General features: G+C 43.5%; 1 protein-coding gene across 1 annotated transcript in view; it reads right to left on the reverse strand.

Moving 5' to 3' along the window:
• TECPR2 (tectonin beta-propeller repeat containing 2) overlaps positions 1–16,513 on the reverse strand; it is a 140,990-nt gene that overhangs the window by 85,975 nt on the left and 38,502 nt on the right. Inside the window, exons 5-6 of the mRNA XM_053601267.1 lie at positions 15,734–15,891; positions 4,681–4,993 (exon numbers count right to left, since the gene is read on the reverse strand). Of these exons, the coding sequence (XP_053457242.1) occupies positions 4,681–4,993; positions 15,734–15,891 (471 nt within the window). The remainder of the gene's footprint in view (positions 1–4,680; positions 4,994–15,733; positions 15,892–16,513) is intronic.

Genomic DNA, 16,513 nt, shown 5'->3' on the forward strand with positions numbered 1-16,513 from the left:
TGAAAGCAAAAGAATCATTCAGAAAATTAATGAAACAAAAAGTTGGGTTTTTGAAAAAATAAATAAAATTGACAAACCTTTGGTCAGATTAACTAGAAACAGAAAAGTAAAATCTTTAATAACCTCAGTCAGAAACAATAAAGAGGAAATAACAGATGCCACAGAGCTACAAGAGCATCTCTGAGCACTACAAGAAACTTTATGCCCAGAAATTTGATAATGTGGGAGGAAATAATTAATACCTGGAATCACACCTTCTCCCTAGACTTAACCAAGAAGAAATAGATCTCCTGAATAGACCAATTTCAAACACTGAGATCAAAGAAACAATAAAAAATTTCCCAACAAAAAAATGCCCTGGTCCAGATGGCTTCACACCAGAATTCTATCAAACCTTCAAAGAGCTTATACTCATACTGCAGAAATTATTCCAAAAAATTGAGAAGGAAGGAATCTTCCTCAATATGTTTATGAAGCAAACATCACCCTGATACCAAAACCAGGAAAGACCCAACTAAAAAGGAGAACTTCAGACCAATTTCATTAATGACTACAGATGCAAAATTCTCAATAAACTCCTAGCCAATAGGTTAGAACTTCACAGTAAAAAAATTATACATTATGATCAAGTAGGTTTCATCCCAGGGATGCAAGGCTGGTTTAACATACGCAATTCCATAAATGTAATTCACCATATCAAGAGAAGCAAAAACAAAGACCATATGATCCTCTCAATAGATGAAGAAAAATCATTAGATAAAATTCAGCTTCGTTTTCTAATTAGAACACTTAAGAGTACAGGCATAGGTGGTACATTTCTTAAACTGATCAAAGCCATCTATGACAAGGCCACAGCTAATATTACACTGAATGGAGTAAAAGGGAAAGCTTTTTTTTTTTTGTAGAGACAGAGTCTCACTTTACTGCCCTTGGGGTAGAGTGCCGTGGTGTCACATGGCTCACAGCAACCTCCAGCTCTTGGGCTTATGTGATTCTCTTGCCTCAGCCTCCCGAGCAGCTGGGACTACAGGCGCCCGCCACAACGCCCGGCTATTTTTTTGTTGCAGTTTGGCGGGACTGGGTTTGAACCCGCCACCCTGGGTATATGGGGCCGGTGCCCTACTCACTGAGCCACAGGCCCCGCCCAGGGAAAGCTTTTTCACTTAGAACTGGAACCAGACAAGGTTGTCTTCTATTGCCACCACTATTCAACATAATATTGGAAGCTAATACAATCAGGCAAGAGAAGGAAATAAAGGGCATCCAGATGGGGGGCAGAGGAGGTCAAACTCTCACTCTTTGCTGATGATACGATCTTAGAGAACTCCAAAGACTCAACCACAAGACTCCTGGAAGTAATCAAAAAATACAGTAATACCTCAGTATATAAAATCAATGTCCACAAATCAGTAGCCTTTTTATATGCCAATAACAGCCAAATTGAGAAGCTAATCGAGGACACAATTCCCTTCACAGTAGCTTCGATTAAAAAAAAAAGCAACAAAAAAACCTAGGAATATACATAACAAAAGAGGTGAAGGACCTCTATAAAGAAAATTACAAGACCCTAAGAAAAGAAATAGGAGGAGATATTAACAAATGGAAGAACATACCAGCTCATGGTATGGGAATAATCAACATTGTTAAATGTTGGGAATAATCTGGGAATAATCAACATTGTTAAAATGTCTATACTTTCCAAAGCAATCTATAGATTCAATACAATCCCTATTAAAATACCAACATCATACTTTAAAGATTTGGAAAAAATAATTCTTCATTTTGTATGGAATCAGAAAAAAACTCGTATAGCCAAGGCAGTTCTTAGTAATAAAAATAAAGCTGGGGGGATCACCCTACCATACATTAGGCTATACTATAGGGCCACAGTAATCAAAATAGCATGATAGTAGCACAAAAATAGAGACATAGACATTTGGAACTGAATAGAAAACCATGAGATGAAACTAACATTATACAACCACCTGATTTTTGATAAACCAAACAAAAACATACAATGGGGAAAAGAATCCCTATTAAATAAATGGTGTTGGGAGAACTGGATAACCACATGTAAAAGAGTGAAACTGTACCCACACCTCTCACCGCTTACAAAAATTGATTCAAGATGAATAAAATACTTAAATCTAAGGCATGAAACATTAAAAATCCTTGAAGTGTGGGGAAAACACTTGAAGATATCATCCAGGGGAAAGCTTTTATGAAGAAGACTTCCATGGCAATTATAACAACAAAAACAAACAAATGGGACTTGATTAAACTGAATAGCTGCTGTACAGCTAAGGAGACAATAACCAAAGCAAATAGACAACCTTCAGAAAAGATATTCACATATTATGAATCGGACAAAAACTTGATAACTAGGATCTATAGAGAACTCAAATTGATCGACAAAAAGAGTCAACAATCCCATATATCATTGGGCAAGAGACATGAACTCTCTAAGGAAGACAGATGAATGGCTAACAAACTATGAAAAAAATGATCATTGTCCCTAATGATCAGAGAAATGCAAATCAAAACTACCCTGAGAGAACACCTAACCCCAGTGAGAATGGCCCACATCACAAAGTCACAAAGCTGTAGACACTGGAGTGGATGTAGAGAGAAGGAAATACTTTTACACTGCTGGTGGGACTGCAAACTAGTACAACCTTTTTGGAAGGAAGTATGGAGAATCCTCAAAAAACTCAAATTAGACCTCCCATTTGATCCTGCAATCCAATTACTGGGCATTTACCCAGAGGGAAAAAAAATCCTTTTACCATAAGGACATTTGCAGTAGACTTTTTTTTTCTGAGACAGAGTCTCACTTTGTTGCCCTAAGTAGAGTGCTGTGGTATCACAGCTCACAGCAACGTCCAGCTCTTGAGCTTAGGCGATTCTCTTGCCTCAGCCTCCCAAGTAGCTAGGACTACAGGCACCTGCCACAACGCCTGCCTATTTTTTTGTTGTAGTTTGGCTGGGGTGGGGCTGGCACCCTACTCACTGAGCCACAGGCACCGCCCTGCACTAGACTTTTTTTTTTTTTTTTTTGTAGAGACAGAGTCTCACTTTATGGCCCTCAGTAGAGTGCCGTGGCCTCACACAGCTCACAACAACCTCCAACTCCTGGGCTTAAGCGATTCTCTTGCCTCAGCCTCCTGAGCAGCTGGGACTACAGGCGCCCACCACAACGCCCGGCTATTTTTTGGTTGCAGTTTGGCCGGGGCTGGGTTTGAACCCGCCACCCTCAGTATATGGGGCCGGCGCCCTACCAACTGAGCCATAGGAGCCGCCCTGCACTAGACTTTTTATCACAGCTCAATTTACAATCACCCAAATGTGGAAACAACCTAAATGCCCACCAACCCAGGAATGGATTAATAAGCTAGGGTATATGTATACCATACAATACTATTCAGCCATTGAAAGAGATGGAGACTTTACATCTTTTGTATTACCTAGAGATGGAATGCATTCTTCTTAGTAAAGCATCACAAGAAGGGAGAAGCAAGAATCCAATTTACTCAATTCTATTTTTTTTTGAGACAGTCTCACTTTGTCACCCTCAGTACAGTGCTGTGGCATCAACCTCAAACTCTTGGGCTTAGGCAATTCTCTTACCTCAGCCTCCCAAGTAGCTGGGACTACAGGCACCCTCCACAATGCCTGGCTATTTTTTGTTGTCATTGTCATTGTTGTTTGGCAGGCCCGGGCCGGTTCGAACCCATCAGCCCAGGTATATGTGGCTGGCGTCCTAACTGCTGAGCTACAGATGCTGAGCCCAATTTACTCAATTCTAATATGAAGGTAGTCGATGATCTAATACAAGGTGGGGAGTAGATGAATGAGGGAGCAGGGAGAGGGGAGGAGTGTGGGGGAGTCATGGGGTATGGCACACCTTTTGGGGGCAGGACACAATTATAAGAGGGACTTTACCTAACAAAGGCAATCAGTCAAACCTAATTCTTTGTACCCTCAATGAATCCCAAACAATTAAAAAAAAAAAAAAAAGAGCAAAAGCTCTGCTCTTGAGATAAGGAGAAACTGAAATTGAATGGCTTTGTATTAAGTCTCTAGATCTGAGCTAAGTATAGTGGTGGGCCCCTATAGCCCCAGCTGCTTGGGAGTCTGAGGTGGGAGGATCTCTTGAGCCCAGGGCTTTGAGTCCAGCCTGGGCAACATAGCAACCCCCTGTATCTTAAAAATAAATAAATAAAGTTCCTAAATCCTTCTCTAATGGTAATCTGCTATCATCGTGATTTAAGCAGAAACTGTTGCCTACCAATGCTGGAAACTTGCCCAAGATATGTCATCAAATAAAAGCAAAAGAAAAAAAGGCAAAATGATATAGCCCCATAAAGGTAAGAATAGTCAGAAAAATATTACCCCCCAAAAAAATAGAAAAGAAAAAAAGATGATACAAATAGATTATAAAGAACACAAAATTTCTTGGCAGCAGATAGGATTGTGAATAACAAAACCTAATTATTTCTTCAAATTTACAAAAATTATGAAATCTTCATTTGAGTCCCTGACTGGCCCAAAGGAACAAGTAAAGCATTAGAATCAAAACTGCTCCTTTTATCATTCTAAGTGCTCTGAAGCAGGACAGCTTGTAGATAAACATTCTCTTGCCTACAGAAACAAAGGATGTGGTACAATCCCTTTGCTTACCTGGTTGATGGTGTCTAGAAGATAGATACTATATTCATTCCAGCTCAATACCCAGCCTTCTTGAAAGAAACAGGAAACCAGCCCCAGGTGCTTCTCAGGTAAGGTGCAACCTCCCCTGTCTGAGGATTCCAAACGCGGGTACAGTTCAAAAGGCTTGACTCCTCCAGCAAAAACATCTTTTAAAATAAATGTGGCTTGAACAGTTCCATGGACATCAGCCTTCCATAGCCGGAGCCCAGGCCGTGATGCGTACAAGGTTAGATCACTTTGCTTACAGAGTCCTGGTATAAAACAAGCACCAAATTTCCCAGTACTAAAATTAGAAGAAAGAAAGAAAAACAGATGTGGACTGATTTAAAGTAATACAGTTGTCAACTCCGATATTAACTATAATAATTTTTTGGCTAAACCTAGGAATTAATTTTTCCTCTTTTATACTTTTTGATTTTTTGATACTTAAACCCCACTGTCATCACTGTACCCAGAGGCCCTCCCTCACACACCTTCACAAGTATATGGCTCACTGAGCACATGCTCTGGTTCCATGAGAACCATTCACTGAGTACCTGTAGCAATGTGCTACATCTGGCATTTTACTGCCACTCTCCTGGGTAATCCTCAGGACGTGCAAATGGGGGCAAGTACAGTCCTGTGCTGTCTAAAGATGTTTTTGGTCAAGGACAAACTGCATATACATGTACGATGGTGGTGCCATAATCTCATAATACCGTTATTTTTGCTGTAGCTTTTCTATTTTTAGATATACAAATACTTACAATTGTGCTACAATTGCCTATAGCATTCAATATACCGTGCAGGTTGATAGCCTGGGTGTGTAGGAGGTTGTACTATTTAGGTTTGAGCAAATCCACTCAATGGATTTGAGTTGAGTTCACACAATGGTGAAATTACCTCATGATGCATTTCTCAGAGCATATCATGGTCATTAAGGTGCATGACTATATTACAACTTCCATTTCACAGCAGAGGAAACTGAGGAAGGTGATAAATCCAGGTCTGTCCTGTCCATCATCTCCCTGCTCTGAAGTTCTATTCCTTGGGACGTCTGATTGCTGTGTTCACTCCAGTGTCCTGATAGAATGAGGTTCACGTCTAGAGTCACAGCAACCCATCTATTTTGTTGTCCATTCAGAATTTCTTTAAAACTATCAAAGTTTCTAATTTTCCTTCTAGTTCCCAAGTTTGATTTTTTTTTTCTTTTTTAAATTATGAAATATCTGACACAAGCAAAAGAATGTTATAGAGAGAGTCAGGCTCATTTAAAAATGTTCTGAGAAATGTGTCATTAGACAATTTCATCCTTTTGTGAACATCACAAACCTGGATGGTAGAGCCTACTACATATCTAGGTTGTATGGTACAGCCTATTGCTCCTTGGCTACAAACCTGTACACAGCATGTAACTGTACTGAGTACTGTAGCCCACTGTATACAGTAGGAGGCATTTGTGTATCTAAACATGTTTTAATATAGAAAAGGTAATGACACATGGTGCTGCAACATTACAACAGTAACAGAAATTTTCTAGCTCCATTAAAATCTCATGGGACTATCGTTGTATATGTGGCCCACTGTTGACTGAAATGTTGTCATACAGTGCATGACTGTGTATATATAGCTATGAAGCCTAATAATAAAACAGACACCCAGGAACTCATTCCCCTATACAATGTAGGAAATTCCTGTTCCTATGCAATTTAGGAAATAAATCATTAGCCACTCCAGGATGCTCTCTCATGCTTTTAGTATTTCTTGTCTTCTCCTGCCCCACATATGACTACTGGATTGAATTTTTCATTCATCATTCCCTTGCTTATATGGATAGTTAATGTACATATCTATTCATCCGTAAACATTATATAACTCAGTACTGTTTATCTTTCATTTTCATAAAAAAGTATGATGCTAACTGTATACTTTAACAACTTGTTTTTTTTTTTTCATTTAATATTATGTTTTTAGGGCTGGGCAAAGTGGCTCATGCCTGTAATCTCAGCACTTGGGAGACTGAGGAGGGTAGACTGAGCTCACAGGTTTGAGACCTACCTGAGCCAGAGCAAGATGCTATCTCTAAACAAAGTAGTTGGGCACGTGGCAGGCACCTGTAGTCCCAGCTACTTGGAAGGCTGAGGCAAGAGAATCGCATGAGCCCAAGAGCTACAGGTTGCTGTGACCTATGATACAAGGGTGCTCTACTGAGGGTGACAAAATGAGACTCTGTCTCAAAAAGGAAAAAAAAAAACATTGTTTCTAAGATTCATCCTTGTTGATAAAAAGGAACTATGGTGCTTGTTCATTTTCAGTGTTCTGTAGCCCAGTAAGCTGTCCTTGCTTAACACTGTCCATAAGTTCTTAGATACTGACTGAGCCAGGCGAAGTGGCTCACACCTGTAATCCTAGTACTTTGAGAGGCTGAGGTGGTGGATTGCTCTGAGCTCACAGATTTGAGACCAGCCTGAGCAAGAGCGAGACCCCATCTCTAAAAAGACAGCTGGGCATTGTGGCAGGCGCCTATAGTCCCATCTACTTGGGAGGCTGAGGCAAGAGAATCACTTGAGCCCAAGAGTTTGAGGTTGCTGTGAGCTATGACATCATGGCACTCTACCAAGGGCAATAAAGTGAGACTCTCGCCTCAAAAAAAGAAAAGAAAGAAAGAAAGAAAGAAACTATGACTGTAAGTAAAACAATCTAAAGCAGAAGTTTGGATAACATCGTTTCCCTTAATGTTGTTTCATTATAACATAGATGGGGACTAAAATTATTTTCATCATATGTCATTTCACTTCAAGTCACTGTTTCCAAGAATGTACTGACAACATTAAGACTTACCATACTCCACAATTTATTCATTCTTTGTGGATAGATATTTGAGTTGTTACTTTTTATTTTGAACTATAGTATGAATAAGTATTGTTGCACATATCTCCGAGCACCATGGTCCCCAACCCCTGGGTTGTGGACCATACCAGTCCATGGACTACTGGAATCAGGCTACCTAGCAAGACGTGAGTGGGCGTGAGGCCAGTGAGCAAATCTTCATCTGTATTTATAGCCACCCCCATTACTCATATCAGCATCTGAGCCTTGCCTCCTGTCAGATCAGCAGTAGCATTAGATTCTCACAGGAACATGAACCCTACTATAAACTACACATGTGAGGGATCTAAGTTATGCCCTCATTATGAGAATCTAATACCTGATGATCTGAGGTGGAGCTGAGGTGGTAATACTAGTGCTGGGATCATCTAGTTGAAGGAAAACAAGCTCAGGGCTCCCACTGATTCTGTATTATGGAGAGTTTTATAATTATTTCATAACATATTACAATGTAATATTAATAGAAATAAAGTAAACAATAAATATCATGTACTTGAATCATCCCCAAAGTCCCTCCGACCTCTATGGAACAGGGTCTTTGGTGCCAAAAAGGTTGAGGACTGGTCCTAGCATACATATCTAAGAGTTTGCAAAGGATATTTCAGGAGTAGAGTTGTTGGGTTGCTGGGAACATAGTCAAGTTTAGATGACAAATTCAAACTTTTTCTAATGTGATTATATCAAGCTGTACGCCCATAAGCAACTTGAGTTCTCTTTATTACACATATATTTTTTTTCTTGAGATAGAGTCTCACTTTGTCACCCTTGGTAGAGTGCTATGGTGTCACAGCTCACAGCAACTTTCAACTCTTGGGCTTAAGCGATTCTCTTGCCCCACCCTCCCAAGTAGCTGGGACTACAGGCGCCTACCACAACACCTGGCTATTTTTTTTAGAGACGGGGTCTCACTCTTGCTCAGGCTGGTCTCAAACCTGTGAGCTCAGGGCAATCCATCTGCCTCGGACTCCCAGAGTGCTAGGATTACAGGCATGAGCCAACGCACCCAGCCCCTTTATTTAACATCTTTGTGAACACTCAGACTTCTACCAGAGTTCAAATTTAAGAGTTTCAGTTCAAACCTAAGCTTTGTTGGTTTTCTCTTCCAAATATTTCTCAGACTGTAAAAAGTAGAAAGAGTGCTGGCTTTAGAGGGATGCCTGGCTTAATGTCCAGCTTTGACATTTAACAGGTGTGTGATATATGTAGTTATTTAACCTTTCTAGATTTAACCTTTCCCAATCTGTAAACCTGCCATAAATCCTATCTAAAAGGCAGAGGTGAAGCACAAAAAGCAAAGCCTGTAACACTGTCAGCCCCCACAAACACTCAACTGCCCTGAATAAGACTGCAGGCAGCTTCACCTATGTTACCACTACATGCTTGACACAATGTATGTTGTGCCTCTTTTCTAACTCTCCCTGCACACAGCAGCACACCTAACCCTTCCAAGGACCACCCCTAGGGCTTCACCCCACACAGTCACGCACATAGTTATTTGGAGGGTTTCCTTGCATGTCAGCATCTCATTAGCTCTCTGTGGCACCTCAAAAACTAAATACTTCTGCATAGGGTCAAAGGAGAGTATCATTTATCAAATTCAGCTTTTTTTTTTCTTGAGACAGAGTCTCATTATGTCACCCTCAGTAGTCCCATGGAGTCACAGCTCACAGCAACTTCAAACTCTTGGGCTTAAGCCATTCTCTTGCCTCAGCCTCCCGAGTAGCTGGGACTACAGGCGCCCGCCACAACGCCCAGCTATTTTTTGGTTGCAGTTCAGCCAGGGCCGGGTTTGAACCCACCACCCTCGGTATATGGGGCCGGCGCCTTACCGACTGAGCCACAGGCACCGCCAGGGGGATCCAATTTTTAATCTGTTCTTCAATTTATAGGACTTCTTTAAAATCTCTTGTTGCTTCTACTTTGGTTTTGCTCACCTTATATAACTAAAGCACTCATTTTAACCAACATTTGCGTTCCTATATGCTGAGACACCACGTTTGGTGCTTTGGATAATAGAAAGGATAAGATAAGGTCCTCACCCCGTCTCACAGCACAGTGAGGCGGATGTGTGTATGAACCATTACAATAGCATCTGGGAAGTGGCATTTCTGAGGTACAAAAAGCTGCTCAAGGAATTCAGACCAATGTGAAACCCTGGACTGAGCGTGGGAAAAAGGTGAGACCTTGAACATAAGTGGGCTGTTGCAGTAGGATCCTGGGAGTGACTGGTGAGTTGGGAGAAGGCAGTTAAGCTGTAAAGAACCTGCTAGAACCAGGTGTAAATTGTCTTAGAACCCAACTCAGCCACAGTCTACTGTCAGTGTGATTCTGTACCATTTCCTGATGTCATGTTGAATTTGACATTAATAACTTCAACTTTTAAGGTCTGAGCTTTGCAGTATTCTAAAATCATAAAAAAAAAAAAAAAGATTCTTAATTTTGGTGGAGAATATTTCCAGGAAAGCCACTGATGATTTAAGAGAGTACTTTAGGCTTGGCGCCTATGGGTTAAGCAGCTAAGGTGCCAGCCACATACACCTGAGCTGCTGGGTTCAAATCCAGCCTGGCCCACCAAACAACGAGGGCTGCAACCGAAAAATAGTCGGGCGTTGTGGTGGGCGCCTGTGGTACCAGCTACTTGGGAGGCAGAGGCAAGAGAATTGCTTGAGCCCAGGAGTTGGAGGTTGCTGTGAGCTGTGATGCCACAGCACTCTACCCAGGGCGACAGCTTGAGGTTCTGTCTCCAAAAAATAAAATAAAAAAAAATAAAAATACTTTTAAAAAGAGAGAAAGAAAGAGTACTTTAAAGCCAGGCATAGTGATGCACACCTGTGGTCCTAGCTCCTCAGGAAGTAAGGCAGGAGGACAGCCTGAGGCCAGGAGCTTGAGGCCAGCCTGGGCAACATGGTGAGACCCTATCTCAAAGAACAAAACCAAAAAATATTTACTTCCCTTTATAGGCCACATTAATATGAAACAAGTGTTTTCTGGTTCACAAATTCTAACCATCACGTTAGTGTTTTCTAATTTTGTGCATAGTATATGGTGTATTCAGAGGCCCAAATGGGAGCATGACAGTCTATGATGGGTGAGTGGAAGGATCCAAAGAAGCCCTGACATTGATCTCAACCATCAGAAGCCCACAGACCAGCAAAATGGACATGGCGACAGTGATAACTGTTTCAGAACCTGGTACTGGCTCTGACATGGGCTCAGGCTCCACATGTATAATGCTGACTGCAATGTGCAATGCGCAATGCGCTGCTGCCACAGAGGACTTCCCTAAGGATCGGACTCCAGGAGACCCAGTCACAGGTATGGAGAGACATCTGACACATGAAATAATACAACACAACACAGGGGAGAACAAAGAGAGCAGCCTTATAATTCACAGCTGGGGATAGCCCGGCCTTGAGGTTTTCTGGAAGTAACATATACATAGTCTGGTCTGAAGAGGCTCACAGACTTGATGAGCAGACCCCCCCTTGCTACAAGTTTCCCTTGTCCTACCACATTCCTCTGGAAGAACATCCTGGCCAGATTTCAGGCTAACTCCTCCATGAGAGGGCTCTCCTGAGGCTGTGACCTGCACTCTGTGCCACCACTGTGTTCCCTCTGCAGGCCTGCCCACAACACACCAACATGCCGCAACAGTCCCTTTTTAAAAACTCCCATGGGGGGGTGTGTGCCTGTGGCTCAGTGAGTAGGGCACCAGCCCCATATACTGAGGGTGGTGGGTTCAAACCCAGCCCTGGCCAAACTGCAACAACAACAACAACAACAACAAAAACTCCCATCGGGCTCGTGTTCCCCTCTGGGAACCATCTCTTCCTGTGTTCCCTTCTACAAAAAAAAAAAAAAAAAAGATTCCTCCAAAAAGATGTCTGTATTCACTGTTCAGACATCTTTTCAGACCCTCCAATGTTTCAGCCCTGCTATTCACAAGGGAAATCACACATGGCCTCCATGCTGTCCAATCCAAAAGCCTGTCTCAGCCTGTATCTAAGGGCCCAACAGCTCCTCTGACCCTCTATGTGGCCTGAAACCTCACTCCCCAACCTCCCAACACCAGCCTTCCTTTCCTAGCAGTGCCCTCCTTCCACACACTGATGGCACCAGCGCATGGCTCCCCCAAGTGAGCAAGGAAGCCGCACACTGGGCATCCATCTGCTCACTCCAGCTCTCCACTGGGAGGAAGAGGATTCTATGAGTCCACAGCAGACTGTTTTATCTCCTCTTTCCTCCCACATCCGGACACATGACCAAAAACTTTCTCCTGTCCAGGCTTCTTTGTATCATATGCAGCATCTCCACTTACCCAGCCACACAGGTCACCACCTAAGGAATCATCTCAGTCTCATGTCTCTCATAGCCCAGAGCCAATGCGGCAGCACTACCTTGGGTACATTCCCACCACCTGCCCTGTCTGCCCCAGCACGGGCCTCACCATCTTTCACCTCATCTCCTGCAGCCCCACTGCTGGCCCCTGGAACTGCCACTCTTGCCCCTTCTGGTATATTTCTTTTCTTTCTTTCTTTTTTTCTTTGGAGACAGAGTCTCACTCTGTCACCCTGGGTAGAGTGAGTGCCATGGTGGCACAGCTCATAGCAACCTCAAACTCTTGGTCTCAAGAGAGCCTCTTGCCTTAGCCTCCTGGGTAGTTGGGACTACAGGCCTGCCACAATGCCCAGCTAGTATTTTTCTTTTTTTAGAGATGGGGTCTGCTCTTGCTCAGGCTGGTCTCAAACTCATGAGCTCAAGCAGCCTACCTGCTTCAGCCTCCCACAGTGCTGGGTATAAAGGAGCCATTGTACCTGGCTCCTTCTGGTATATTTTCAAACAGTAACCAGAGTGTCATTCCCTGGTCATAACCCTCTAATGACTGGCCACAGCAGTCAAAAAAGCAGTCACCCCCTACTCCTAGCAGGGCCCACACAGCTTATGGGAAGAGATCCCCCCAACCCCTGTGTGCAACACACCCGGCCTTGCTACTCAGATACTCGGTGTGTGGGTCCCTCTGCCTCAAGTTCTTCTTCAGGAATAAGCTCAGGCCATCCCTCAGGAATCTTCTCTGTCTTCCTATTAAAAGAGACCCCATGTGCCCTGCTTCCTCCTCTCTGGCCCCTGCCTCCCAGCTTATCACTACGGAGCACCAATATGCCTGTTTCATGCCTGTCCCCACAGGCGTGCATACTTCCTCAAAGCATAGGTCTGTATCTCCCAGGTGAAGAGTGTCTGGCATAAAGCAGAGACTCACTGAGGAGATTTCAGGGCTGGATGGACAGATACTGCTTAGGTGGAGTCATCCATATGTCAGTGTGTCGGTGTCACATGTGTCTGACGACCTAATTTTCTTCTCTGGCTGAGACCTGGACATAACTTCCATCTATCGGGCATCTCAGACTCAGCAAGTCCAAAACAGAACTCCTGATGCCCAACTTGGTCCCCCCCACCCACCTATCTCTCCCATCTCTGTCAATGGCTACCCCATCTAATGAGCTGCTTTAGCCAAGAGCATAAAAATTATACTTTATTCTTTCCTTTCTATCTCCAAACTGCTTCTCCTTTCAACTACCCCTATCCTTTTAGTGATGATGTTCTAATGCAGCCTCTACCTGTCCCCTGGGACCCCTGCAATGGGCCTCTCCCTGCTTCCTTAAATTAATTTTCTACACAGAACTAGGGTGGGCTCTAGAACACAGTTTAGAGTGTTATTCTTCTGCCTGAAGCCCAACAATAGCATTCCATGGCACCTAAAATAAATCAGGGCACCGCACCCCCTCCCAAGCTGGCCTATACTTTTCTCTCCAACCTCACTTTATACCAGTGCTCGAGCCCGTCTCTGGCTCCTTGAATATCCAAGCCCTGGCCCAACTTGGGACCTTGGCCTGTGGAGTTCCATAAGCCGGAATGCTCTTCCACCAGCTCCCCAAGGCTTTAGGCTTCAGCTTAACTATCACCACCCTATGGAGACCCTTTCTCACTATTCTATCCCAAAGACGATCTAACTACCATCTAAGCTAGTAACAAGAGAAAGGCGAGCCTTTAAGATGTTTCCATTGGGCAGCACCTGTGGCTCAAAGGGGTAGGGCGCCAGCCCCATGTGCCAGAGGTGGTGGGTTCAAACCCAGCCCGGGCCAAAAACTGCAAAAAAAAATAAAAAGATGTTTCCATTTATTCCCTGTTAACCTCCATTTCTCTAAGGCTCCATAAAATATCCCTCCTTCTGAGAAAAGGGTCATATTTTCTTGTTTCTGTATCTTGGGACAGCTCCTGGCACAGAGAATGCTTTTAATCAATGTTACCAAAAACCTGACCACACAGACCACTGTTTGGAGAGGTTCACAGAAACTGCTCAGGTCTCCACACAAGAAGTTAGAAGGCTGGTTAAGTGAGACTGTTACATGACTCATGTGTAAGGTAACTGGTTTTTAAATCTCTTTACCCTCTGCCTTCCTTCCAAAAACACAATAAAGCAAGACACTGACAGATGAACTGGGACAAAATGCTGGACAGAAGAGTAGGATATCACAGAGGAAAAGTCAGAGCTAAGTTCTGCAGAGCCACTGTGTCTGAGCTACAAACCTCACTTGAATTCTCCAGGGGTCCATGGGAAGATTACTATTATAAAAAGGCCAGATTGTTGATGGACTTAAGAAAGGATTCAGCATGGAAAACAAAAGCTGAAGGGCAGGCGTAAGAGTGTCTTTCAACCACTAAAGGGCTTCCATGCAGATAAGAGAATAAACTTCCACTGTGTTGCTATAAAGCTTAGGACACAGAGTAACGGGTTGAGAGCATGACCATAGCCGCTGGCTCCACCCATCTGGCCCCCCAGACCCTCCCCAGTGGCCTGTCACGGGTGGCACCACCAGCCTCGGGCTCTCATCCATGCCTGCCAATCTCAGCAAGTTTCCAAGTTGCCTGCTCTCACTTTCCCCCAGGGCCAGCCTCAAACCCTCTCCATGTTTCTTTCCATCCACTGTCCTGCCGAGATTCTTGGTAAGCAACAGTGCCCTTTACTGGAAGACACAAAATAGGAAATCCTCCAATTCCCATCTGCCAATCTACACCCAATGCGCACTGGTGCCACCCTCTATTCCCCCATCCCCATCTTGACTCCTCATTCCCTCTTTTCAGGATAAGGGGGATAAACAGCTCTACCACTCTACCCATTTCCTCAGCCTGTCCCCATGAAAGCTGGCTGTAGAATTCTGCAGGCATGATTTATGAGCTGGGTGGGGACAATGCTTTACAGGTCACCCATGAATTCCAGCTGCCTTCTTCCACCTAGCTGTTATGACAGGTGGACTTCTCTTTGCTGCCTTCTCTCCAGGTAGCTGGTTAAAGGAGGAGCAATCTGAAGTGGAACCCTCCCTTTCCTTGGCTTATCCCACTCATCCTGCAGGCCCCATGCTTTCAGGCAGTCTCCTCTGATCCCTCAGCTAGAGAGAAGGCAGTTTAAACTCATATAGCACCCTGTATGTTGGTCCATAGACAGCTAACACAATTGTTTTGTTTTGTTTTGCTTTTTGCAGTTTTTGGCCGGGGTTGGGTTTGAACCCGCCACCTCTGGCACGTGTGGCCGGCGCCCCACCCCTTTGAGCCACAGGCCCTTTTTTTTTTTTGCAATTTTAGCTAACACAATGGTTAACAAGCATTTGTCTGCATTTCAATTTCCACAGCAGAGGGCTCAGATGATGCCCTATTCATTGCATCATCCCCAAGCCTGCCACAGTCCACAGAGACACCCAGCAAACATTCACTGACTGTCATGCCCCTGACTCTTTCCTAGGCCTTTGCAGAGGGGGTGCCTGCACGAGGAGGCAAGAAGCATTTAAAAATCTGTATACTTTCTTTAAAATGTTCTCAGTAGATAGTTCCAAGAAGAATCCATAAAGATCTAATACAAAGACCAGATCTCCCAGGCTCCTCCACAGAATGGAGCACCCTCTGAGGCAGAGTAGCTGCACCTGCAGGGTCCTGTAGCTCCTCAGTCCAAAAAACTTACACTTCCAATCTGATGCTGAAAGGAGGAGTCCGAGACAGGCACGGGACCCTTAGGTGCAACTGGAAAATGGACAATCCAAGAAAACCCAAGATTTTGCCACAAGGTCCAACATTCAGGCCAAACTGGAATACTTGTGAAGCTTACCTTTTCCTTGGTTGTGTTCCAATTTGCTTGACAGATTTTTCTTCAGTGTAAAAAAGCAGACTTCTCTGCAAAGTAGACACAAGCAGTACTTTGTGGCTATAATCCAGCTGCACAATTGAAGAAGGCTCCTCTAACACCAAGTGGGAGTTACAAATGCCCTGTCAGAGAAAGTCCAGTTAAACCTAGTATGAGTGCTAAGCGACAGTAACCTGACTTCTGTTATAATTCGCAAGCACACTTTCTCCTAGTAGTATTTAGGTCAATTTACACCTTATGACAAATGCTTTAATTCTCTTCAAATTTAGTGTCAACTCACTGCAGTAAGATTATTTGGAAAAGTCGTTACTAATGAGAAAATAGTCAATGCTAATCTACCTCTTGCTATATCAAGTTTGACAGGAAACATTTAAAAATCTGTATACTTTCTTTAAAAATGTTCTCAGTAGATAGTCCAAAGAAGAATCCATAAAGATCTAAATAGAAATGTCATACTGTGCATATTATAGTACCGCCCCCAGAATCCAAACACCCCAGAACTCGAACGACTTGGAATCTTAACGAAAAATTCAAGCATATTTTGCCCAAAATCTGACACTGCCTTGGAATCCAAACGCCCAGCATGTTGTTCGTGTGTTCTTGTGCATATGTTTCCCCAGCGCTCAGGCCACCCATGCGCTTTGTTGTTCAGTTCGTTGTCAGAAGCTGTAGTGAAAGCATGGTGTGTGATTTTCGCTGCTATTTATGTGCTTTTCTGCCTATTTTGTGTTCATGTGTGGCTGA

Source organism: Nycticebus coucang, chromosome 9 (assembly GCF_027406575.1).
Source record: "Nycticebus coucang isolate mNycCou1 chromosome 9, mNycCou1.pri, whole genome shotgun sequence".
NCBI lineage: Eukaryota > Metazoa > Chordata > Mammalia > Primates > Lorisidae > Nycticebus > Nycticebus coucang.